The 25,181-nt window shown below is 55.4% G+C and overlaps 2 protein-coding genes across 2 annotated transcripts in view; one reads left to right on the top strand and one right to left on the bottom strand.

Moving 5' to 3' along the window:
* The first annotated feature begins 4,306 nt into the window (after positions 1-4,306).
* On the top strand, positions 4,307-13,814 carry SMPD3 (sphingomyelin phosphodiesterase 3). The gene is made up of 7 exons (XM_068993502.1): positions 4,307-5,626; positions 10,362-10,437; positions 10,549-10,704; positions 11,213-11,302; positions 11,484-11,547; positions 13,304-13,466; positions 13,713-13,814. The coding sequence occupies exons 1-7, from the start codon at positions 4,307-4,309 to the stop codon at positions 13,812-13,814; spliced, it is 1,971 nt and encodes a 656-aa protein (XP_068849603.1).
* Positions 13,815-16,581: 2,767 nt separating this feature from the next.
* PRMT7 (protein arginine methyltransferase 7) overlaps positions 16,582-25,181 on the bottom strand; it is a 39,863-nt gene continuing 31,263 nt past the window's right edge. Inside the window, exons 12-18 of the mRNA XM_068992115.1 lie at positions 24,832-24,879; positions 24,055-24,144; positions 22,793-22,954; positions 21,534-21,608; positions 19,223-19,383; positions 18,229-18,325; positions 16,582-18,004 (exon numbers count right to left, since the gene is read on the bottom strand). Coding sequence (XP_068848216.1) covers positions 17,825-18,004; positions 18,229-18,325; positions 19,223-19,383; positions 21,534-21,608; positions 22,793-22,954; positions 24,055-24,144; positions 24,832-24,879 — 813 coding nt within the window. The 3' untranslated portion in view covers positions 16,582-17,824. The remainder of the gene's footprint in view (positions 18,005-18,228; positions 18,326-19,222; positions 19,384-21,533; positions 21,609-22,792; positions 22,955-24,054; positions 24,145-24,831; positions 24,880-25,181) is intronic.

The raw sequence follows: 25,181 nt of genomic DNA, 5'->3' as shown, positions 1-25,181 counted from the left end.
CTCCAGTGTTTAACTTCGCTCTTCTCTTTGGTGGGGAAAGTGTAGATCAGACTAATTAATGTGTTGTTGTTTGTTTACCCTCCTTTCATTTCACTGAGACAAAATAATTAACCACAAAGCTTTAGGAACCGGCTCCATTGGTGGCAATCCCTTCTGTGTCAACAGTGTCAGCAGCTCTCGTGCCTGGAGGCAGGGGCTGCGAGCGGCCACAGGGCAGGGGGCAGCACCTGAGGTCCCCTCCGTTCCGGACACTGTGGGAGGGGGAGGTGGGAGCGTTCTTAGACGGGACCCAGGGGAGCCGTGAAGGGTGGGGTGCTTGGATCTACCCCATCTTGGAGAAGCACTGTAATTCTCTGGGCTGCCAGCCCATCGATGCCTGAATGGGGACAAAACACATTCCTATGACCAACCCAGGGGAGGCAGAAAGGTCACACCTACCACTCAAGCAAGGCTGGGGAGGGAACTTGCCCAGAAGGGTTCCTGGGGCCACAGCAGGAGGAGGACCCAAGGAAGCTGCAGGGGGACACCCACCCCCCACCCAATAGCCCTGTCCCAGCCAGTGTTGGGGATGAGCCACACAGAACAGAAGGCTAAACAATTTCTCTCAGGAATTCTTTTCTGAAGTGAGGCTGCATTTACCTGGCCAGGGAGGGCAGGGGCATAGAGGACCCCTAGACAGAGACTGGGAGACTGGAATTTGTCCCCCAAGACAATGAGACCACCACTGGGAGAACATAATCAGATTGTTTCCAAAGCTCCACTGACTACTGTGCAGACTGTGGGTCTGGGGCTTGCAGTCTGAGAATGATGGTACCAGATGGGGCGGTGCTCAGGGGAAGATGGTGTTGGTTGGGTCAGGCTGATGACCTCAGGCTACAGAGGAGGAAAGAGGGGAGGGAGACGGGGGAGGAGGCCTGCTCTGTGACACTGGGGCAACGTCCTGGGGTCTCCAGGTGTCTGGCCTGGACCCTTACCCTCAGCGCCTTGGTACCAACCACAGGTGCTGCTGGCAGCTGGGGCATCTCTGGACAACCCACACCCTCCCCAGCCATAGAAACAGGACCTGCAGGCTCTTCCTCTGGGCTATGTCCTCTCCTGTAGCTCTCACTCCAGCCAGCCTGAAGTTGGCAGACTCCACACAGTGACGTGTGCCAGTCTGTGTACACACTGTGCACCAGAGGTGGCAGGGGCAAACCCATCAGGCTACATGGGCATGTAAGTGGGCTGTCAACCAACTCCAGGTTAAACTCACATGAAACTGCTGGGATTTAAATAAAGAACAAGTGAGTGTGTCAGATGGCAGGTGTGGCCTCCTTGGGCCACCAGCCCCTCCAAGCCTGAGCCACAGAGGTAACACTGTTCTGCTAGGGGGTGGGAGGAGATCACGGCACAGAGGGTCAGCAGTCTTGCAGCAAACCCTCCAATTTCAACCACTGTCGTTACAAAGTTGGTCTTGGGGCTCTAAGCCCACCAGTCTGGCCCAAGTTCACAGGACCCCTGAAATAGCTGAGGTCCTCAGGGTGAGGACATCCCCCAACCCGGGGTCTGGCCTACAGAGGCCAGGATTTGGGCTGGATGTGGGGGAGGTGGTGAAAGCCACTGGCTGAGTCCGAGGCTCCAGGCCCCACAGCAGCTGGCAGGGGGTGGGGGTATGGCAGGGGCTGGAGTGTGGGGGGCACTCGGGACACTGAGGCCAGCTCTCCGGCCTCATCACAGGGAGCCCTGTTGCTCACACCTGAGTGAGGGGCTCCTAGTCAGCTGTGGTTTGGATAGACAAACCCGCTTTGAAATGTAACCTTCCAGTGTTTGCTTCAAAGGGATTTTCTCTAAAGGAAGTAAAGATCTTTGTGAAACGCATTCTATAGAACCAGCTTAAGTTTATCTTTCGACATGAAGCTCTGTTCTGGGGAGAGCGCCTCACCCTCATGTCAGACGGTGGCTGCAGGACAGCAAGTGGGTGACAGAAACTCCCCCTCCTTAGACTGCAAGGCAGGTTGACCTGCATTTACTCACCCGTTTCCTGAGCTCCTGCTGGCACAGCTTCAGGGGCCCCGGCGGCTCTGTCTCTCAAGGAGCCCCCAGTTCTGCAAGGTGGCAATCTCATCTCATGCACAATTATGATCTAGAACTGCAGAGAATAGGCCATGCACAGGGGGCACGGGAGCCCCCAGTGGAGGTAATGGAGCCACCCGGCCGGGGGGACAGAAGGACCTGAGGAGGTGATCTTGAAGCCGAGTCTTAGAAGACAGGAGATGAACTAGACGACGGGCAGCGGAAACAGCCAGGCATGGGCAGGAAATCACATCTGGAGGCTGGGAGGCGAATACGAAGAGGGCTGGGGCCGCAGATAGGGGTGGGCCTGGCTGGGGAGATGCAGTGCCCAACAGGGCCTGAGTGAGGCTTCTGTCGGGCTGAGGTGTCTGCAACCTGATCAGATCAGAGTCCCTCCAGCCATCCTGTGGACGATGGCCTGATGGGGAAGAGGCCGAAAATGTGGGTGGCATGTGATGCAGTCCTGGAGCAGCAGGGGGCTCTGCAGGGGCTTGAGTGGGCAGCGGGGACTGATGGGATGTGGGAACTGAGAGAGAGGGCAGAGTCCAGATGACATCCAACTCCCAGCTGAGGTGAGCCAAGAAGGCAGGAGGAAGAGAGGGCATGGGGCCAGGATGGATGGCATCGGGGACACAGACCCCCAAGGGGCCACGGCAGCAGCCCGGCTGGGCCAGTGAGATGATGAACAGGAAATGAGTTCCCCAGCTGATCTGGCCATGGAAACTCTGGGTTATGCTTGTACCAGCTGCACAGCAGAATGATCACCCTGGGTCCCTGGAGGCTGGGTAAACACTCCAGAATCTTGTCTTTATTGATTCTATGTTTAGCACAATGAATGCACCTGTGGCCTCTCCCAGGCGGGGCCCTGGGCCAGTTCTAAAACCCATGGCAGCTCCCATATAGGCTGCGGTGGACTTTCTCTGGCAGTTCTGGGCCTCAGTTGGGCCCTGGGGCTTATCTCAGGGACTTAAGGGGGAAGTCACCGGACCATCAGGGTCCCCTGTAACTGGGTGACTCTGAGCATTCTGGAGCTTGGGAAGAGCCATGCTGTGTGCTAGGGTCCCCATCAGGCAGGGGTTTCGGCAGGAATGGGAAGGCAGAGGGTCTGATGCTGCAGGCTGGGGCACAGTGAGCCTGGTTATGGGGGGCCCTCCTCTCAGGGGTCCTGCCAACCACACTGCCCTCTGCCCCAGAACCCTCTAGCCCCTTTTCTCTGCAATTTGTTCCCTCACCATCCTGATCCAGTAGGCACCTGGTGACAGCTCCTGACTCAGGCTCACCCCTCGTCTGTTTTATACACACCCCTGGCTCCCGATGGGCTTCAGGCTGCTCCAGGCCAGCGTTCTGCACACCCACAGCCTGTGCTCAAATCCTGGGCCAATTTCTAAGCAATTAGGTCACAAGGTCAAAATGGTCACCTAGGGAATTACCTGGCAGTCCAGTGGTTAGGACTCTGAACTTCCAATGCCTGAGATCCAGGTTTGATCCCTAGTCGGGGAACTAAGATCCTGCAAGCCACAAGGCATAGCCAAAAAAAAAAAAAAAAAAACCACCACCATGAACTAGAGGCAGTCACATCATTAGTCAGTTTCCTCCAAGAGAACCAACAAACACTTTTGCCTGTGTTTACAAAGGCAAAGAGTGCCAGGCTGCCTTCTGGCCCCAAACACCCCCATGTGAGTCTGCTGGCTCCAGCCTGGTCCTCGGAGCAGTCCTGCTGGGGTCAGAGGAAGCAGGAACAGGGCAAACGGGGCAATGGCCCAGCATCTGATCTACCCCACTAAAGATGAATAAAAGCCCCTCACTTTCTGTGTTGGGCTTTCCTGATGGTTCAGTGGTAAAGAATCCACTTGCCAATGGAGGAGACGTGGGTTTGATCCCTGGGTTGGGGAGATCCCTGGAGAAGAGAATGGCAACCCACTCCAGTATTCTTGTCTAGGAAATCCCATGGACAGAGGAGCCTGGCGGGCTATAGTCCGAGGGGTTGCAAAGAATCAGACATGACATAGTGACTAAACAGCAACCACACTTTCTGTCTTGCAGGTTCTCCAGCAGGCCTTGGTGGCCTAGCATGGCCCACTGAAGGAACCATGACTGGCTGGCCGGCACACACCTCTGACCACCCAGAGTTGTGTCTCACCAGGAGGTGACCCTCCTCCAGCTGCTCCCCTACTCACCCGCCCCACCCAGGAAAGTGCTCTCGCTGCCAGGGACACCATGTAGTAGGGCTGGCCACGGTGCCCAATGAGCTGCGATGGTTTTGTACACGACCCCCTTTCCCAACAACTGTCTGTCCGCCCTGCACGCCGTGTCCTGGGCCCTTATCTTCCCGTGCTACTGGCTGGCGGACCGGCTCCTGGCCTCCTTCATACCCACCACCTACGAGAAGCGCCAGCGGGCGGACGACCCCTGCTACCTCCAGCTGCTCTGCACCGTGCTCTTCACGCCCGTCTACCTGGCCCTCCTGGTTGCCTCGCTGCCCTTTGCGTTCCTTGGCTTCCTCCTCTGGTCCCCACTGCAGTCTGCCCGCCGGCCCTACATCTACTCCCGTCTGGAGGACAAGGGCCCCACGGGTGGGGCGGCCCTGCTAAGCGAATGGAAGGGTACAGGTCCTGGCAAAAGCTTCTGCTTCGCCACCGCCAACCTCTGCCTCCTCCCGGACTCGCTGGCCAGGCTCAACAATGTGTTCAACACCCAAGCCCGTGCCAAAGAAATCGGGCAGAGAATCCGCAATGGGGCCAGTAGACCCCAGATCAAAATCTACATCGACTCTCCCACCAACACCTCCATCAGCGCCGCCAGCTTCAGCAGCCTGGTGTCACCACAGGGCAGTGATGGTGTGCCACGGGCTGTCCCTGGAAGCATCAAGAGGACGGCCTCTGTGGAGTACAAGGGCGACAGCGGGCGTCATCCTAGTGATGAGGCTGCCAACGGCCTGGCCTCCGGGGACCCAGGTGACGGAGGCAACCTTGAGGATGCCTGCATCGTGCGCATCAGTGGTGACGAGGGGGGTCGGCCCCCCGAAGCCGTCGATCCCCCCAATGGGGGCCAGGCCAGGAACGGGGCTGGTGGGGGCTCACGGGGCCAGACACCCAACCACAGTCAGCGAGATGGGGACTCGGGGAGCCTGGGCAGCCCCTCGGCCTCCAGGGAGTCCCTGGTGAAGGGCCGGGCCGGGGTTGATGGTGGCAGCGGGGAGCCAGGCGCCAACAGCAAGCTCCCGAACAAGGCCTCGGTGGTGAAGAAGGCGGCTGCGCGCAGGAGGCGCCACCCAGATGAGGCCTTCGACCACGAGGTCTCAGCTTTCTTCCCTGCCAACCTGGACTTCCTGTGCCTGCAGGAGGTATTTGACAAGCGGGCAGCCGCCAAGTTGAAAGACCAGCTGCACGGCTACTTCGAGTACATCCTCTACGACGTCGGGGTGTACGGCTGCCACGGCTGCTGCAGCTTCAAGTGTCTCAACAGCGGCCTCTTCTTTGCCAGCCGCTACCCCATCATGGATGTGGCCTATCACTGTTACCCCAACGGGCGGTTCTCTGACAGCCTGGCCTCAAAGGGAGCGCTATATCTCAAGGTAGGCGGGCCTCCACCAGCAGGCCTCAGAGTTTGGAGGGTAGGGGGGAGGCGGGCTGCAGCTGGTTAGGGGCGGGCCTCACTCTCTGGGAGGGCAAGGGGCAGACAAGGCCTTTTATGGAGCTAAATCGAGGGGCCCCTGGCTCAGAGACAAGGGAAATCATGCACGAACAGGAGCCAAGGCTCCAGACCGGGTAATCTCTGCACCACCATTTCCCTGTCTGTAAAGCAGGGGCAACATAGAGCCTACTGACATGGTGGGAGCCATGTGGGAGCGACAAGGCCTGGGAGCTTCTCAGGTGCCAGTGGTGAAGGTGGCAGACGGTGCTAAGAGGAGGTGGCAGGGAGCCCCTGCTCTGAATCACTGCAGATAAGCGGGTGCAGCTTGAAGACAGAGTTCTCAGGCCCGGCTGTTACCAAAGCTGCTCCCTTAGGCTACCAGCCCTCCCGGCTGGGATGTCCTCTCCCTCTTGGCTGTCATGCAGCTGCCATGCCAGGCACTCTGCCCACCAGCTCCAGGCTTCACTTCCGGAGTCACTAATTAAAGTGAATCATAATTATTTCTGCTAATTTGGATGCAATTGCAGGAGTTTTTAGACCATGGTAATTTGGTCATTATACATTATCTTCTCCTGAGCCTGACATGCTCAGCATGTCGACTTTCTGCTCCCTATCCAAAAGCTGCTCTTGGTGACTCCAGAGTTTTCTAAAGCCCCGTCTGGCCAGCTGTTACAGAACAGGCATTTCTGCCCCTAGAGGCAGCAACTGCTTCAGGTGTGGATTCTCTCCACACTCCCCTTGAGACTTCTCAGTTCTGCTAGCAGGGGTCCATGATGGAGGTGGCTGGTGAGGCTACCGGGGAGGCCCAGTGTGGGGGTGCTCATCCCCAGGCCTCAGCTCTGGCCTGTCCAGGAAGCTGCTGCCTTTCAGCCAAGGTCCTGCCAGGAGTGAGGGCCCAAACGGATCATCTGCACGGAGCCTGCCAGGGCCCCAGCCCAACACCCAGACCCCCAACTCCTGTGCTCAGGCCTCTTGTGTGGCTCAGCAGGTGCAGAGCTGGGGTCCCCGGCTCTCCATTCATAGCCTGAGATGCTGAAATTGAAGACACTCCTCTTACAGGAGACCAACCTCCCCATTCTGGCATGTGGTTCGTCAGTGTTTCATTCCACAGATGTATTTTTGTCTCAGCAGCCGAAGTGACTTTCTGGGAAAGGAGGCAGCATGCTGTCAGTTCGGGGGTTGGGAGAATGTACCCTTTCCCTTGCACCTGCCCTACTACAGATGGCTCAAAGGCCAGGGTCCCCCTTAACCCTGCTCCCAGCCCACATACCACCTCCTCCTCTTCTCTCCCCTCAGGCCAGCACCCCAACTATCATGCACACCAGGGCCAGCCCCTCTGCCACGGAATTTCCTCCCAGCCCCTAGCTCTCTGGCTGTTCCTTCCGGGCCTCTTCTCACCTGCTCATCCTTTAAACACTTGTGCCTTTACCTCCCGGATCTAAAACTAGTCTGCAGATATGTTTAATTTGGTTCCTGCCATTAAAAAATTTTTCATGTTGGCCAACATTTAAAAATCAAGCTATTTCACATAGAGCCCAGTTTGCAGCTCCTCTTCCCACCCTGGTAAATCTGGCAGCACCAGGCCTGCTGCATTCTGCCCAGCTCCCAGCCTGAGTTGGAGGTTGGCAGCTCCCAGAGCAGACAACCCCACTTAACCAGCACTCTTCACTGCTGAGTCGTTACCATGGGCAATCAGCCCCAGGAACCTGCCCTGGGGTGCCTCTGCAGCTCCCATTTCCAGACTTGCTGGGGACTCTCTAACCCTGAGCCCAGTGAATCCACGCAGGCTCCCAATTTCACTTCCCAGATACCTCTGGGTCCACCCTGTATGTCCAGCTGCAATGTCATGGCTCAGGCCACCATTCCTCTGAGATTTGGGACTGTCCTCCCTCATCTACCATCCTTCTGGTGTCGGGTCTGACTCTTGTCCCCTTCTTCCCATGCCTCGGGGAGAAGCCAGCCTCCACCTGCCACCCTCCCTGAGCTCTGCTCCAGCCGCAGTCTTAGGGGCCTCCATGTGTCACCCTATGTCAGTGGAACTTTCCTTGGTGGCATCCAGCACAAGCCAGTTTTCTTTTGCCGGTTCCTCAGCCCTGGCCCCAGGGCCTTGCAGCTCACCTCTCCTGTCAGGCAGAACTCAAGAGTGGAGTGGCGGTGCCTGGCACACCAGAGCCAGCTCATCTCTGTGGGTGACAGTGTGCCTCTCTCTCCATGTGGAGGAGTGAAATAAGTGAGATTTCAGGAGCCAGCCCCAGCAGGGCCTGGCTGCTCCCTTCACCTGGGGTTCCCCACCCATCCCCACCTCCCCTTTCACTCCTTGGAGCTTCTCATCCTTGAAGGGGGTCTGAGATGCCTGAGAAGGGAGGGAGGGACTGGACCAGCTTCTGCCTCCTGAGCAAGAGCCTGGTTCTGGGTCCTGCTCTGTTGACGGTCTCTGCCCACCAGGACTAAAGGCACAGCCTCTCAGAGTGATTGTTTGTTTTTGCAAGTGAAACACGAGCCTCTGCGGCTACCCAGGACTCAAGCCGGGGAATCAATAAGTCCCAGCACATAACAAAGCAGAACTTGGACTGACTGGAGGATGGGGGTAGGGGGGCTGCCATACCTTCTGCTGGGTGCCTCCCCTCCAGGAGGGATCTTCTCAGTAGCAGGGCCTCCCTGCACTTGTCTCTGTCCCCGCCCAGGGCTCAGCACAGGGAGGTGACTCCAAGCGCTAAGTGCAGGGCTCCTGCACTAGGAACATCACATGGCTGGCGGCCAAAAAGCTTGGCTCAGTCACCAGCTCAGAGAGTAGCTTAGGGCAGCAGGAGGAGCTGGGTGTGAGGATCAGATTTCAACCTGCCTCAGTCACCAGAGCCTCATGACCCCAGCCACCCGACAGTGTTAACTTTAGTGTAATCCTCATAGTTGCAAGGCTCCAGAAAGGCCGCATCCATGAAGCAGCAGGGCATGAGTATTACTAGTGAGAAGGGAACAGGCTCTTGGCCGGAGGATGCAGAGAGCACCATCGTGTGGCCCTTGGGGGCACTGTGGTTTTAAACTGTATTGGTTTTGCAACAAGGGGTACCAACGGTGTGTGATTTCCAAGGGATTCAGAGGCAGGGGTACCACTGTGCTGAACTGTGGGTTTGGACTATGGGCAAGAAGTGAATGGTGAACATATGAACTTATCAACAGTCCCAAATCTGGGCCCATTATCAAGTAACCAGACATCCATCCGCCTGGGCACTGGAAGATGAAAGATGTACACCTTGCCAGGCTGGGAAATGAGATGAAGAGCTGTGGAAAGCTCAAGGTGTTTAATAAAGAGAAAGTCCTCATGGAGGGGAATGCCAATCTGACTTCAGCAATAGAAGGATGGACGCCTCCCGAGGCTCTCAGAGCAGAGGGCCTGTGCTGAGTCCCGGCCACTGTCAGCTAGAGGACAGGCAGAACTGTGCTCAGTAGAAGCCAGGGCATCTGCCCTGCCTCTGCCACACCTCAGCTAAGAACTGGCCTTTACAGTCACGCTCCCTGGAGACTTCCCAGGGCTCAGGGTCTCGTCACAGAAAACCCAGGCCAGAATAGATTAGCAAAATTTGGGGAAGACAGCTGAGACTCAGAGGGAGGAAAGCCCAGAGAGGACGAGGGTGAGGATCCAATCAGAAGTCTCTGGTCAGGATGCCCCAAGATAGAGCCTCCAGCAGAGGGCCTGAGAACCCGAGGCTGGGTTGTCAACCCTCAGCTCCCAACCACAGCCTGACTAGGGCTCAGGCTTGCACCACACTCACCACTGGGGGCCGAGTTGTCTGTGCTGTACAATTGAGGTGCTCGTTTTCATTACGCCAACCTGTGGAGACGGTCTGCCAGGGTCACCTGTGGTTGGGCAGGGAGTCAGTGAGGAGCTCTCAGCCCCACTCCACCTGCCAGGGACTCTGTCTCCAGTGGAGGAGAACAAGAGGCAAGGACGGGTTGGGCAAGTAGAATGAAGAGGCCCCTGTGGAGGAAGGGCTAGGCGTGGGGTGGTGGTCACAGGGGGGCCTGGGGTGAGCCATGACAGGTGCCATGGAGACACCAGCCACGGCTGTCATCCCAGATCTGGGGACTAATGGGGACCATGGCCAAGAAGCAGATAAAATAATTGCTCATGAAGTCAGAGAGGCAAAGACTGGGATGAGAAGACAGAAAGCAAGGTCCAAGGCCTCTCACGGGGACGAGGGTATTGAGCTACGTGGCTGGGCCACATCCTGGAGGGAGTCTGACTTACACTTCAGAGGAACAGGTTCCACATCATCAGGTCCAGGGTGTGACTGAGGAGAGGGAAGGAGCCCCCGCGAGTGGACAAGGCAGCGAGGGACATTTGTGTGGACACTCTGGTCGTCAGGAGATGGCAGGGGTTTGGGGAGGTCTGTGGTGGTTTCTGCATCTCTCCCCCACAACGTGCTGCATGAACTGTTGGTGGCATTCACCCTGCCATAAAGCGGGTATTTCCTGAAGCATCTGCCTCCCACACTGGAGCAGAAGCTCCTAGAAGCAGGCAATGTGCTGTTCTTCTCAGGCCCCAGGCTAGCCAGAAGTCGACAGAGCTGGGTTTCTGAGGGTTAGACCTGGCTGGGGTCGGGCATCACCAGCGTCCCTTTGTGCTCAGAGCAACGGTAACTCTAGGTCTCATCACCAACACTTCCTCCCCATCACAGGTGCAGGTGGGAAGCACACCTCAGGACCAAAGAATCGTCGGGTACATCTCCTGCACACACCTGCACGCCCTGTCAGGTAGGGCCCAGGGGCCCGAGCTTCAGTGGGTGGGATCCTCAGAGGGGTAGGATTCGCCTGGCAGGGGTCCTGGGAGCAGCCTCATCACCTCTCTGTGCTTCCGCCCCACAGAGGACAGTGACATCCGGTGTGAGCAGCTGAACATGCTTCAGGACTGGCTGGCTGATTTCCGAAAATCTACCTCCTCGTCCAGCGCAGCCAACCCCGAGGAGCTGGTGGCGTTTGACATCATCTGCGGAGATTTTAACTTTGACAACTGCTCCTCCGGTGAGGCGGGCTCCTCCCCATTAAGGTCGACCACGGAGGAGGCATGGGCTCTGCTCCTCGGGAGCACGAAAGTGGGACATTTAGCGAGACTATGATTTCTCTGCCCTCAAGAAATCCTAGAATAAGAACCCCTGCTCTGCCCAGAAAGCTTAGAGGCCACCTTGCTGGAGGTCAGGAGATGCCCTGCAAATAAACCTCTGGCAGTGAAGGCAGGGAGCCTCTGAAATCCAGATTAATGGGGTTAGCTCATGATACTCACCAGGTCTGTATTCAGCTCTTACTTTGTACCAGCCACAGTTCTGACCGCTGTTAGAGGGGGCATTCTCAAGGACACAGAAAGCCAGTGACAGATGAACCACAGCTCCATCTGTCCGGGAACCTACCCAGAAGCAGCTGCCCGAGGGACAGGGATCTGGTGACTCTGGTCAAACCGGAACCAGAGGCAGGTAGTCCTCCAGGGCATGCCAGACACCCTGAGCCCCATAGCATTCCTTCCCTCCCTGCACAGACGACAAGCTGGAGCAACAGCACTCCCTGTTTACACGCTACAAGGACCCCTGCCGCCTGGGGCCTGGCGAGGAGAAGCCATGGGCAATTGGTGAGCTGGGGCTGGGGGCAGGCACAGGGGCGGGAGGGGCACTGCTGAGGCCTGACACCCCATGGACTTCCTGAAGAGACCGCACCATTGTGGGGAGGGGGGCACTGAGCTGCCCAGCCGGCAGAAGCTCTGGGCTTGCCCCTCCTGCCCACCGTAACCTCTCTCACCCCCTTGTCCCCAGGAACTCTGCTGGACCAGGACGGTCTCTATGATGAGGAAGTGTGCACCCCTGACAATCTGCAAAAGTAAGTGGCCAGCATCCACAGTGCCATGGTCAGGCGGGTAGGCAGACCCAGGTTGCTCTCACGTCTGGGATGAGCACCGACCCAGACTAGGTGTGGAGAGGTGGGCTGTGTGGGCTGATGAGAGCCCACAGCTCCCCAGGACGAGACGCCTGTTAAGAGCGTCAGGGATGCAAGTTTGGGGTGGGCAGAGGCTGTGGTGGGGACCTCATGCCCCAGGGGTGTCCTTACCAAGAAGAGGATCCCGAGGAGCCCTGGGGTCTCAAGGTGGTTTTTCCTATACCAGCACCCCAAGTCTGGGCTCATTCTACCAGAGCCTGGCCTGCTCTGAGCCCCAGCCTGCCTCAGGCACAGGAAAAAGGACCATAACCTCCCAGGGCGAGGCCGGGCGCCGCAGAGATCCCTGTCAAAGGGCCCTGGGGATGGCATCCGTGGCAGGGGACCAGCAGGCAGCAGCCACCAATCAGACAAATAAAAACACAGAGCTAACACAAGCCAGTCAAAGTAGAGACAGATCCACCCCAGCCAAACTGTATTCTTCAATCTGAGACTTCTGAAAAGGACACATTTGAGAGGCCAGCAGCAGAGCCAATTTATAATTCACAGCCCGAGACAGCCCAGAGCCCCAGCGATGGCTCCCTGAAGCTAATTTGAGCCAATTAATTAGATTATAGACTAAATTTGAAACATCATCCCAGGCCGAGAAAATTATCTTTTTATGAGATGACGATTTAAAAATGACTTATCAGTAACTCTTAGATCACTGATGCTAGAATTAATTATCAAAGGCAAAGGACAGGAATGGATTACATTTCTGAGATGGAATGATGTTCTGTGTGTCATCAGTGTATATATCTCAAGGCTGATAAAGACCTTGCAAAAACTTGTTTGCTGCCAAGCCTGTCCAGGTGCCCTGTTCATGTGTCCAGGTGTTAGTTGGGCGGGCGGGCCTTTGCAGTGTCTCTTGGTAGCTGTGCCTCTCGCCCCAACACTGCCCTCTGAGATGGGATGTCCCTTGAAGGCTCATTCCCAGTGGTGCTTAGACTCTGGAGGAAACTTGGCAGGAATCAGAAGGTAGACAAGGAGTCAGAAGAAACCTGGACTCAGGGCATAATGTTCCACCTGAGCGCCCTGTCCTCCCTGTAGAATTCTGACCAGCAACTGTATCAGTTTCCTTCCTCTGAAAAATGGGGCGACAGCCGCATCCCACCTTGTTCCTTTCTTAACACACCTGGTCCTCAAAGTGTCCTGAGGTCTTGGGGACAGACTGACACAGGAGTCCGGTCCTGGGATGGGGCCTGGGTGCTTTCCTGGCTCCCCTGCTGACCTGAAATGGGAGTCATGGGGGGGTCTGGGGACTTTCAGAAGAGAAGGGTCTCTGGGGTTCACTGCAAAGATCAAGTTCCCCCCAAACAGGATCCTATTAGCTCAGAGCACAACACTACCCTGAAGAGGGGGTGGGCAGTTCTGTCCCCAGCTTGGTTACAGGTTTTGGGTGGTGCCAGCGTTCTAGTTCAGAAAGGGAATATGAGTGCTGCTGATCCCAGGTGGGCATGGGACACTCCGGGGCAGTGGCTCAGTCAGACAGGAACTCACAGGCTCAGACCCAGTCTCTATCCACCCCAGTCCCTTTCTGGGCTCACGGAGAAGACAGATCTTAAATGTAGGGGTTTGGTCTGACTTTGGGGACAGAACGTGGCTCCACCCTCAGGACCTGGGGCTGGCTCACCTTGCCTTTCTCTGCCTTCTGTGTGAGCAGGGTCTTGGAGAGTGAGGAAGGTCGCCGGGAGTACCTCGCCTTCCCCACCAGCAAGAGCCCCGGGGGAGGCCAGAAGGGACGCAAAGAGCTTCTGAAAGGCAACGGCAGGCGCATCGACTACATGCTGCACGGGGAGGAGGGGCTATGCCCGGACTGGAAGGCCGTGAGTCTGGGCTGGGCTGGGCTGGGCAGCCAGGCTGTGCCCGTAGCAGGACATTCTTGCTCTACACCCCTTGGCAGCACCGAGCTCTCCTCTGAAAGTGGAACGTGCCAGCCCAGGAGGCCTTTGAGGGCCCCAGGGACGCTCCCACTCTGCCTTCAGGAAGGTCCAAGCCAGGCCCCTGCTTTATAGGATGCCCTCTGGGTCTAACAGGGATATTTCTTCTTTCTCCCCTCCCCACTCCCGTAGGAGGTGGAAGAATTCAGTTTTATCACCCAGCTGTCAGGCCTGACAGACCACCTCCCGGTGGCCATGCGACTGATGGTGTCTGCAGGGGACGACGAGGCATAGACCAGCCCAGTCACCACGAGCAGCGGGGCCTCCACCAGCCCTTGAGTCGCAGTCCCTCCCTGGCCGTGTCCCCTCCAGCAAGCACCGCTGGTGCTGGTGGAGGAGGGCAGGGGCCCGGGGGAGCCGCGGCCAGTCCTAGGTGAGCTGGAACCAGCGCTGCCCGGCACCTCTGGGCACTCGCCATGGACAGGAGTCAGGCCGGCCTGGGGAGTCCTGGCTGCCCAACCAGTGCCATTCTTTCAAATCGCTGATTTTCTACAAATCTACAGCACAACCTAGTTTATAACCCGTGGGTTAGTATGAGATCCGGGTTTCTGTACTCTTTGTATCTCTTTTCAAGCTTCGTTCAGGGTTCATTATTTCTGTCTGCTGCCATGTTGTCTCGCATGCCTGCACCCTCGCATGCACGCTGCCCGCATGCCACGTGCCACACCGTAGCCACAGACCCCTCACTCGGGCCTCACCCAAGGCCAAACTCCAAACACAATCAGAACCAGCCAAAGAAGCATTCCTGGACACGGGACCGCCAGCTCGCCGCCTCCAGCCTGGACAGCTCACGAGCAGGGACCATGAAGGCTGTGTCCAGTTACCAGCGAGCCCGGGCTCTTTCCCAGGGTCTTGCATTCAAGGGCGATTACATTTTAAAAAGAAAAACAGAAAAAGAACAAAAATAACCCTTAAAGGGTCTGCAAGCCACAAGGGAGAACGCTGTTCTTCCTGAAAGGGGCTTCCTTCCCTGGCACAGCAGAGCCCGGGGCCTCCCTTGGAGGCTCCAACGTGGGCCATGGAGCCATAGACAGGATTCTAAGGATAGAGCATCCTTTTTTTTAACAGGAAGAAGGGCCACTCAAGGTTTAAGGGGGGAGGGGGACTTCTTGTTTTGAAAACGGTTAAGATTTGTAGCTTCTGTTCTGTCAGAACCAACACATTCTCTTTCTGCCTGATCCTGTCTCCCCTCCGGACACCCTTCTGGTTCAGGACCAATCCTCCCTTGGTGACTGTCCCTATCCACGTGCTGGCTGAGCTCAGGAACCGACCCCCTGCATCTGGGGTTGGTGGGCGGGGTGGGGGGGGCTGCGGCTCTGTCCTCCTAGGCCCATCCTCCACAGTGACCCCAGCCCTGGATGAAGGGACTTGGGGGTCAAGGCGCAGAGCAGCCTGTCACCTCACCAGTGTGCAGGCTGAGGGTGGCAAGGCTGATGGCCACTGCTCGTCCCACATAGGAAGCAGTACTGGTTGGTGTTCAGGTGCACAGGCATCCAGTCTGCCACCATGCAACCAGGGCCAGCCCCAGTACCTGCGCAGTGTGGCAGAGCCTGCAGGGGAAGCCCATAGCTCCTCATCCCATGGCAGCACTGCATCTGCCCACCTGCCTTTTTAAACACACCTGGGGACACCCCCCCACCCCCACACAGGGAGGGCTTTGTCTATTTCCAGGTGCAAGGCCCCTCCAATTCAGGGGGTTACTAACAACCCCCGACTGATCTCCCCTCCTCACAGCGTCCCAACCAACGTGCCACCTGGCTTGAAGCCAGTTTCGCCCAACGAGGCTGGGGACATACCAGGACTCTGCCACCAGGAGCCTCCTGGTGCCAATATGCTGACGCTGTGCCTTGTCACACACTGAGCTGCAAGAGGGACCAACAGGGGTAAGGTCAGAGGCCAGGCCCTGCACTGGAGGGGGATACTCCCAAGAGCTGCACTCAAGGCGGTGTGGGCTGGTCTGAAGCCCCCTGGCCAGGGTAGCAGCTGGGCAGAGGGCTTCACTGCCTGGAGCACTCCCCTGGCCAGGCCCCCAGCCCCACCCTCTACATCAAGCCAAGAGGGCAGCTCACCATCCAGGGTCCAGTCCTCCCTGGCTCTCCACTGCACCCCTCCTCCAGGGCTGTGGCTCCTGGGGCCCTGGCTAGGCTTCCCTGGGTCAGAGGCCTCTAATCCTAGGAGCAGCCAGCAATCTGCTCGCAGGTGGAGCTCAACGGGGCAGATGTGATACCCAGACGTCTGGGCCTGAGCCAAGGCTCCAAGCTGTGGGCCAGCTGTGTGCCCAGGAGAGCCGCAGAGGCAGGGCCTGGCTCCTGAAGTGGAGTGACTCTAGCACAGCTTCCAGCCCTCAGAGGGGCTGCTGGCCTCCAGGGCCAGCTGGAGGGGAGCCAGGGCATGGGGCACATGCTTCTCTCCCTACTCATGGGGCGGCCTTAGGCAAGTCATACCTCCCTGTGCCTCAGTCATTCTCCCGTCCAAACAAAGTCGCCTCTGCCCAGCCTGCCTGGTCTCCAGAGAAGGGCCTGCCTGCCTCCCCACTCCCCTCGCGCTGCCCTCTGGGGCCTCAGTGCTGAGGCCGTCATCGCTCAGCCACGAGTTTCATCAAACCTGTGTACCCCCAGGGCTGTGTACAAGCTAGACTTTTCCATTTGGATTTTTAAAAAAGGAACATCTCAGATGTTTCTGTGGCATCTAGGCCTGGAAGGACGGACACAGGTTGTCACTTAAATCCCCAAGGCCCTGCACCTGCCCCGGGCCCAGCCTCCTCCACAGAAGCCAGGAGGCAGAGGTCAGCTTCAGAGAAAAATGGTCACTTCATCTGTCCAAACCACCTTCAGTTTTAAGTATGGGTATTAATCTTGATGCTTTTTAACTATTGTATTAACTTGCTGAAATTTAGAAATACTGTTTTAACAAAGGAAAAAAAAACACTTTTTTTATTTCTGTATTTTTTTCTGTATTGTATCCTCATGGGACATTAGGGGTTTTCTATGGTAAGCACACCTAAGGTTTTGGTAAACATGTTATCAAATATATTATCCAAACGATTCTTCCCTAGAAGAAAAACAATCTTTACACCTGATAAAGTATTTTGAAAAGAGAAGTGTTTTTTTTTTTCCTTTACTGGTGCTGAAAAGAAGGATGGATAATGAGGAAAAAAAAAATAAAACTGTGAGGCTCAAGGCTGGTGTTCTGCACTTATTTGAGTGAAAAGCTGGTCTGGACCCTGTTCTGACTCCAGCAGGCGAGGTGGCCAGGTGGGGCTATGGGGAGACCGCCGTGGAGGGCCTACCTTTCCTGCCCTTCCCCATGGGATAAGCACAGTGTGAGTCTGCCCTGAACCACTCAAAAACCAGGCCACTTGGGTTCTCTTACTTACTCCCTGTGGAACTAGAGTAAACAGCAGAACAAGACCTTGTGTGTGGGAAGAAACCAGGCTGGGCCTCCTTGGGACTCCCTGCCCTTCTCTGGCAAGGTGAAGCTGGGGTGCCTGCACTAGTACCTACCCATCTGCTCAGACTGCTGTGGGATAAGGTCCTTTTGCTAGAAGGGGGCACGTGGGAAAGGGCTGTACCTTCGGGCTCCCTCCTCCTGCCGGCTGGTATCCTGGATCTGCGTCTGAACTGCTCTGGGACAGCCTCCTCCCTGACTTCAGAAGAGCAGCATGGTGTCCAGGTGCTGGTCTTGGTCACCTGCTGCTGCTGCACATAGAGGCCAAACCTTTACAAATGTGGATTGGGGCCATTACCTAGCAAACAAAAAGAGTCTGAACTTGGTCCTCAGTCTGGCCCTACCAGGGTCTTCAAGACCCAGAGCCCAGCCACATCAGTAACTCTGCCCATAGTAGCCTCTCTGAGCTGGAGTGGGCAGGTGGACTCAAAGGTCCCCAGAGCGCAAGGCCAGGCTGGCCCAGCTCCAGAAGAATAGCAGACCCACCCAGCCCAGTCAGCCCTGGCTCCCTCCCAGGGAGCGCAGGAGCGACACTGTGGCCAGGAAGCTCTCTGAACACTTTAAAAGCCACTGCGGGTAGGCTCCTTGGCGCCTTCTCAGTTCCAAAGTAATCCCCACTTCCTGCCATTTCTGGAGCAAGGACCCAGCAGTGCAAAAACACAAAACGGGAAGTGGTCTCCTCCAATCCCCGAGGCCAAGACGGATCCTGAAAGGCAAGGTGTCTTCACTTTTCTCCACGGAAAGCCATCATTCAGAGCCCAGAGCCCTCCTCCACTTTATTTCTCAACAAGTGAGGGTCAGCACCCACGGTCCAACGCATCTGAGAGCGTGAAATCCATGGTGATATCTCCAGTGTGGGGGCGGAACTCCACAGTGTAGGTGACGGTCTGTGGGCCACCCAGCGGCACTCTGAGGTCGAGTGTGGTGTTGAAGAAGTACACGGCCTGCTTACAGTGGGGGTTCCAGCAGCAGTCCCCCTGCAGAGAAAGCAGCAAGAAGGCAGTGAGGCTTCTGATGTCCCAGCCAGCCCCCTCCTGGCAAGCCTCCAGCCTAGGCAGCTCGCAGTGAGAAGCTGCTGTTCAGAGCTGGACGACCTAGGACCCCTGAGGAGTCTCTACCCGGAACACCCAGAGCACATGCGAGTGGCGTGATGGCCCCCGCTCTCAGGGTCCGCCAACTCGGGGCCTGCGCACAGCACTACCTCATCCTCTGCAGGCTTCAGGAGGCCGGTGCTGACTGTGCTGTCCGCGGTCAGGTGGTATTCCATCCACAGGACAGCTCCGTGGCTCCTCCCGCGCCTAGAGACGGGCCGGGGGGTGGAAAGGGACCAGAAACAAACAGCTGCACGAAAGACTGGCATGGCCATGGCTGCCCTCTGCTTTTCAGAAACCTTTCATTCTCCCTACTTCCATCCTGCCCTGTCAGGAGGCTTCTAAGACTCCACCTGAATGAAGGCCACTCAGTAAAAGTGGCCTTCTTGCTGAGCAACCAAAGTGCCCACTCACTCCCCAGAGTCTGGCCAAGTATTCAGAGTAACCCTGCTCAGCTGGCTGCCAGCCTGGCCTCCTCCGCCTGAGATCATGGAAAGGTTGGCCCAGAAGGCTGAGAGAGCAGTCCAGGCATCGAAGTCTAGATCACTCCCAGATAACTCTGGGCGTCAGGCACAGACAGGCAGCTGCCTTGGCTCCTCCTTGTCAGAGGAGCCCCAAGGGGCTCTGGGCTCATGCCTTCCACCCAGTTATAAGACGAAGCTTCCTCCAGTAAGCAGCCACCCCTCCCCGTGAAGGGAGCTGAAGCTGGATGGGCCTGACCATGTTGCACGACAGCCCCTGCCAATTCCTAAGCTGCTTCAATTCCTAGGAGGGTTCAGGAAAGAATATGGCCCAATGGGTAACCATAGCAACCAAATTCACATTTCTCTGCAGCTGTGTGTAACATACTGCTGAGCTCAAAGGGAGCCTCAGATGTGGGAGGATGAGCAAGCCCACTCTGGCTTTTTCCCCCACCCAGAAGCTATGGGGACCCCCACACATTTCAGGGTCACTTGAAGAAGGGCAAGGCTGAGATAAGGACAGCCATCCCACCCACATCAAAGTGACCAAAGTAAGTGCTTATAAGCCATTCGGGCAGTAACTATCAGAAAGCAAGCCCTGCCACTTCCTTCCCCACTCCCTGACCCTGGAGCCTCCACTCACCTTCTCAGCTCGATGGTGCCCTCAGCATGGACAGGCTGTAGGGGGACTGGCTGCCGAAAATCAAAGGTCAGGATCTGCTGGGGCTTGGAGAGGCTGCGGCACGGGTACTCCCACAGAGGGTGAGGCTCAGCCTCCTTGCTCTCTCTGAAGTCCAGGGCGCGCTGAGAAGGGAAGAGGAGAAGTTCTGCAGAGATAGAGCCAGGTGGCCAGGAAACAAGGGGCTCTTGTCCCCATCTCCAGAGTTTATCTATGCCAGTGGTCCCTTATCACCATGGCCCTGGTCCCTCAGGGTAATTGCCATGGTCATGTGGGGCAAGTGAGCCCCCATAAAAGACCACAGGCACCTGGCCAGACCAGCTGGCTTCTGGTACCACTCACAAGCAATCTCCTCAGCAAGGCACTCTAAGCTTCATTTTCTGCCTTTTAAAACTCAAAGCCATTGCCCATCTCACAAGCTACCTTGACCAACTGCCTACACTGGTGAAATCACCTATCACTTGGACACTTGCCCATTCAGTGACCCTTACTGATCACTACAGCTGCCAGATCACCACCCTACAAGGCTCCCAGTCTAGAAGGAGACAATTGGGGAGCAACTGCAGTGTCCAGGGGACATTGACTGGCTAAGAACAGGGTTGGGCAGGAAAGCTGCCCGGAGGGGTGACCTCTAGGCTGCCTCTTGAAGGTTACCCAGGAGCTGTTAGCAAAGAGTAGAGTGTACACAGCCCAGCAGGGAATGGTCAGAGAGCAGAGCGGAGCCAGCAGAGTGGCGGGGGCTGGCTGCAGGGGTGAAGGTGGGGGCTCAGGGTTTTCCCGCAGAGGACAGACAGGGCCAGACTTCAGATCTACAGATTCACTTGAGCTCCCTGTGGAGAAAGGCTGACGGGAGAAGCGGGGCACATGGGCAGACATGAGATGCAAGTAGCCCAGATGAGTAACAGCAGGGAAAGAAAACTTGTTCACAGAGGACCTGATGGTTGTGGAACCCAACAACCAACTGAATGAGAAGGCGAAGGCTTGTCTGGGAGGCTGCCGGGGCCCTGAGCCCAGCTGGCAGGTATGAAGTAACAGCAGGTCTAGAAAAGCAGCACTGGGAGGGCCGGACTAGGGGCGGGGGAGGAGCAGGTGGATTCTGGAGGCAGCGGGTAGGAGCGCCTGAAGACATCTCAGCGGAGTCACTGCTCTCAGCTATTTGGTCAGAGCTCAGGAGAGAGGCAGGCAATGGCCAGCAAATAGAGAATGGAGACAGCCACAGGGGTCTGGGCAGGGACCTAGGGGAGCTCCAGAGCACAGGACACCTCAAGGGACAAGAAGAGGGGAGGAATCCAAGAAGGAGCCTGAGACGTGGCCAGAGAGAGCTAGAGTGTGTGGTGTTCCCAGGGGCATGCAACAGTCAGTGGTCTGCTATGGACAGGCAGGTAAGATGAAAAACTGCAATGTTCCCTGGATTTTTTTTACTTAAAAAATGTTTACACAAGGAATCCACAATCACTGTAGAAAATGTAAACAGAAAGAAGCAAAAGGGAGGAAAAAACTAACCACTTCCTAACATAGAACTAACATTTTGGTGTCTGCAATCCACTCCTTTTTCACTGTATGTGTAATTTTTTTATAATTAAAAAAAAATTTTAATGTTGTATTGTACAGGTCACTTTCCATTTACAGTTATTACATGTGTGAATTTTCTTAATACATAAAAATGTGATGGTGTCCTGCCCTTCTCACAGGGCTCGTGACTCTTCACATCTATCCTGGCCAAGTATCGTTGGCACTTTCACGAATGCCCTCGTTTCTGGGAGCTGCAGACCCTGGTGGCTGACTGGATCCCCTACTAATGTACAGATAACCCTGCAGGAACCCTTCTTCTACATCCCACCCACCTCCATCCTCAAGCACCTTCCCCTGAAATTGAGTCCCCAGAATGAAAACAGCTGGCTCAGGTTGCCAAAATAGCTTTCTAGAGAGGCCATCCCAAACAAGAACTAGCTGCTGACACTGGCAGGAGTATTTCCAGTGGTCTGGTGACAGACAGGCCCCAGCCCAAAATTCTGATTCAGGGATTACAGCCCCAGGCTGAGAATGGCCTAACACCAGCCAGACTTGGAGATGCAGTGGCTCTCAGGTCATGCTCACGGTGAACCACGCGGGACAGATATGGCTGCCCCTGCTGCCCCCAGTAGAGGAACTCTCTGCATACTGCCCACATTGCCCAACCCCGGTCCCTCCATGGAAGCCAGACATCCCCTTCAGAAGCCTGTGGCCCGATGGAGTGTGGATGGAACACTGTGGCGGAAACTGTGGCCCTGCATACCTTAATCATGTCATCCATGATGTGCACATCGAAGCCTTCACAGTCACCACAGGGGCTCCGGATGCGCCACAGGTCCTGAAAGGAAGGCACAGCCTTGACACCCACCCGCCAGGGCGCGCCAACCCCTACACCCACCCAATGGGGATGGGTGGGCAGGCATGGCCACGGTTCTCTGGGACAGCACACAGATGTCGATACACACTCAGGCACACGCAAGTGTGGTGGCAAGAGTAGGAAGGGTAAGAGGCTGGGGCTGCCCCAACTCCAAACCTGAGGCACATCTTGCTGCTCCCACAGGCCTGGAAGAGACTCCCACAGCTGAAGGGACCCAAAGAAAACAGAGACCCAGGATGGTTTCTCAGACCTGCAAAGCCTCTCATAATCCCAAGCCTTCTCCACTGAGGGACAGCTGACCAGAGCTACTCAGACAGGCTCTCTAACCCCTCCCTGTCCATCCTGAACACTGATTCATTGGGAAGAACTCTGTCGACCACTTCTTGAGCCTCTATGCCCATAAAGAGAGTGTGAGGATGACAGGATCCTAGGAGGAGACCAGAGGTTACTCAAGCCAGTCAACTCAGTATCCTCTGTCTTTTGGACATATACCTGAGAGCAGCATCGTTCTCCACAGTCACTCACTGGCCATGAAAACCAGAATTCCTGTGGAAATCTGGTCAAGTAAATAAGTAATGCAGAAGAAATGGCCAAAAAATTAAGTGACAGAACCACTAAGCTACCAAGGGATAAAGCCATCCTTATCAAAGAAACATCAAATGAAGTTCACTCTGTATTTCAGGTTAAAAGCATTTCAAAATCCTTTTAATAAAAAATATCTTTCCCAAAATGACTTTTTGACTATGGTTCTGCTTTGATGAGAAAATGAAAATGAAGCTTTTCAATTTTTCTTGCATAAGGAAGCTGACTCGCCCATCTCAAAATGCTTTTAACAACTGGAGCCTCAGCTCTTAATAAGAGCAGAGCAAGCTGCACAGCTTGTCTTCTGAAATTCTTAATTTATATTTTAAAATTATTCTGATAAGCCGTAATTGTAAAATGACAACACACAACCATTTCCATTTCATGTGCTAAATTACTTTATTTTTACAAAGGCGAGCCTCTTCTATTCAGCCCTGAGGTGTGCTGATACAGAAAAACAGAGCTTCAAACCATTAAGACCCTAGGTGCTCCACCTGCATCCAAGGTCCACACAAGAAAACAATCCCCCACCCCCTGCCAAGAAAACCTCTGGGTGGCCCTACCCTGAACTCCACGACCATCATGTGCAGCGAGGCGGCCTGGGGCATCACCACAGCGCCAGGCCCCAGGTGTTGGTCCACAGCAGTCCGCACATACCAGAAGTACAAGTTGTGCCACGGAAGCAGGCTGGTGGTGAAGAATGGCTCACCCAGGAGGAGAGAAACCTGCCAATCAGAGAGAGAAGCAGGCCCAGGTATCAGAAGGATTCAGCTGAGTAATAAAGGACAAGTCTCACAGGCACATTCATTCTTTCATTCACTTACTCACTTGGTCGGTCAGTCAGTCCACACGCACGTCAAGGCCTGCGCCTACCCTTGAGGGTACAAAGATGAGAAACAGACATGAGCCCTGCCCTCAGGAGTGCAGAGTGGAAAAAGGGAGCAGACGAGGCTAGGCGCCATCCTCAGAGAGTGTGGTAGGAGCAAGGAAGGAGCTCACAGAGGGACCCTAGAAGTAAGAGCTTCAGCAAGAGCTTCCAGGACAGCATCTTGGAAATCCTACTCAAAGCTTTATCCTGACAATTTATTGTCAGTGCTAGTCTGTCTCCCGCACCAGGCTCGGAGCCCAGAGAAGCGGGAACATTGGCAGACACAGTATTCCCAGCACAGTGCCTGGCCCAGAGCAGACGTCAATGAAGGTTTGTTGATCAGATGAATAAATGCATGAACAGGAGACAGAAAAGCAAAAGAGTGGGGAGTCCAGGCAGAGGTGTGGGCAGAGGCCAAGGCAAGAGAGTGAATGACAGTGAGAGCAAGGCCCTTCTGGGAGCTCGCCAGACGAGCAGGTAGGATAGGATGGTAAAGGATGAGGCCAGAGCAGTGGAGAGGAGCCAGGTCACCCAAAGGCAGCTGATGACAGGAAAAGGAGACTGAACTATGCCTTGGAGGCAAGGGGGGAATCACTAAAAGCTTTAAACAGGGCTTAATATGAGAAAGGAATGTGCTTTCGAAAGATTCTCAGGAGTTCCCTGGCGGCCTAGTGGTTGGGACTCCGGGTTCTCACCACAACCTGGGTTCAGGAGCAGTGCTGTGACAGAAAAAGGGAGGGGACACTATGTGTCTCTGTCCATCCCAGCAGAGCCGTTCTGCTCTTGCTGAAGGAGCAGCGATTGGAGAGCAATGCAAGTATTCATTCATCAAGCATCTCTGCAAACCTCATCACACCCTGAACAGTGGGGGACCCATGGTGAGGCCCAGAGAAGGGGGCAGTCAGGCCATCTCAGAGCTGTGCTATCTAGAGCAAACGCACAGCACTCTCTACTCACCTTTTTACCCTCCAAGTCTGCAGGTGTTAATAATTCAGGCCGTTTCTCTATTATATTAATTTTGTCTTCCAAGTGGTTGGCCCTGAAGATCTTAAAGAGAGAACAAAAGTGTTGGTTTCGTTGAGAAAAAGTACACATCTCAGAGTTGCTTTATCTGTGTGCAGTTCTCTGGCCAAACGGTTCTGGAGCACCACTTTCAGCTACTCTGCTGAACTTCTCCCCTCCAAGGGCCTCCTACAGACTGCAGGTGACATCATGAGCAAAATGTCTCAAGAGCAATAGAAATTTCTCTTGCAGGCACACTGAAAAGGCTCAGAAGTAGGCTTGTAGTCCTGGTGGGGTGGGTTATTCTTCAGAAAGGAAATCAAAACCAGTCACTGGCCAGGATGTGAAACACCATCACAGAACCAAGCAGTCAGGACAGCTTGTGAGCAGTGACTCCCCAGGTGCTGGTGCCCCAGAAACAAAACTTAACTTTAGTTCTATCACTGCAAGGAGTTTTGGTTTTTCAGTTTTAAGTGAAGTGAGGAGAAAAGGCTACACTTCTTCAGCCACAAAACACAAAGTAGAGTCTAAACTTTGCTCGCTGCTATCCAACGACAGCTCCAGAAGACTTCCAGGCCAGCTCTCGACTCAGGAGTCACGAGAGTCACTGGCAGCTGCTACTCCCCCCAGTTCCCTCGGCACTGACACTGATTCAAAGCATTCGATCCCAGACTCAGGAAGGCAAGCCCCACAGGTTCCCACATTATTTCAGTAACAATAATCATCACTTACTTTTTTCATCAGTCTATGAGAAGCTGCTGAATTCTCTACTGTAAATACCTAAAGGGCATATCATATTAGTTGTAAGAGATGCACTTAACAGAGAAAGTAAATACAGATTAAAATGCAACTCCAGGGACTTCGCTGGTGGTCCAGGGGTTAAGACTCCACACTTTCAATGCAGGGGGTATGGGTGCCATTGCTGGTTGGGAAACCACAATCCCACATAAAAAGCAACTCCAAAGCAAAGGACAATACCTAACCAACTACATCTGTGCTCACGATCCCCCCGGATAGTACAACATTCTGTGCTGACCCCAGATTCAGACTCAGGAGCTGCAGCTACATGGCAACAGCTATAG

The sequence above is a fragment of the Capricornis sumatraensis genome, chromosome 20 (assembly GCF_032405125.1).
Source record: "Capricornis sumatraensis isolate serow.1 chromosome 20, serow.2, whole genome shotgun sequence".
Taxonomy (NCBI): Eukaryota; Metazoa; Chordata; class Mammalia; order Artiodactyla; family Bovidae; genus Capricornis; species Capricornis sumatraensis.
This window is presented reverse-complemented; position numbering and strand designations above follow the sequence as displayed.

Bases quoted from the DNA above. Each gene is read 5' to 3' on its own strand.
- SMPD3 (XM_068993502.1), top strand. From the start codon at position 4,307: ATGGTTTTGTACACGACCCCCTTTCCCAACAACTGTCTGTCCGCCCTG. The intron at 10,705-11,212 runs GTGAGGCGGGCT...CTCCCTGCACAG, and splicing joins CTTTGACAACTGCTCCTCCG to ACGACAAGCTGGAGCAACAG. The intron at 11,548-13,303 runs GTAAGTGGCCAG...CTGTGTGAGCAG, and splicing joins ACCCCTGACAATCTGCAAAA to GGTCTTGGAGAGTGAGGAAG.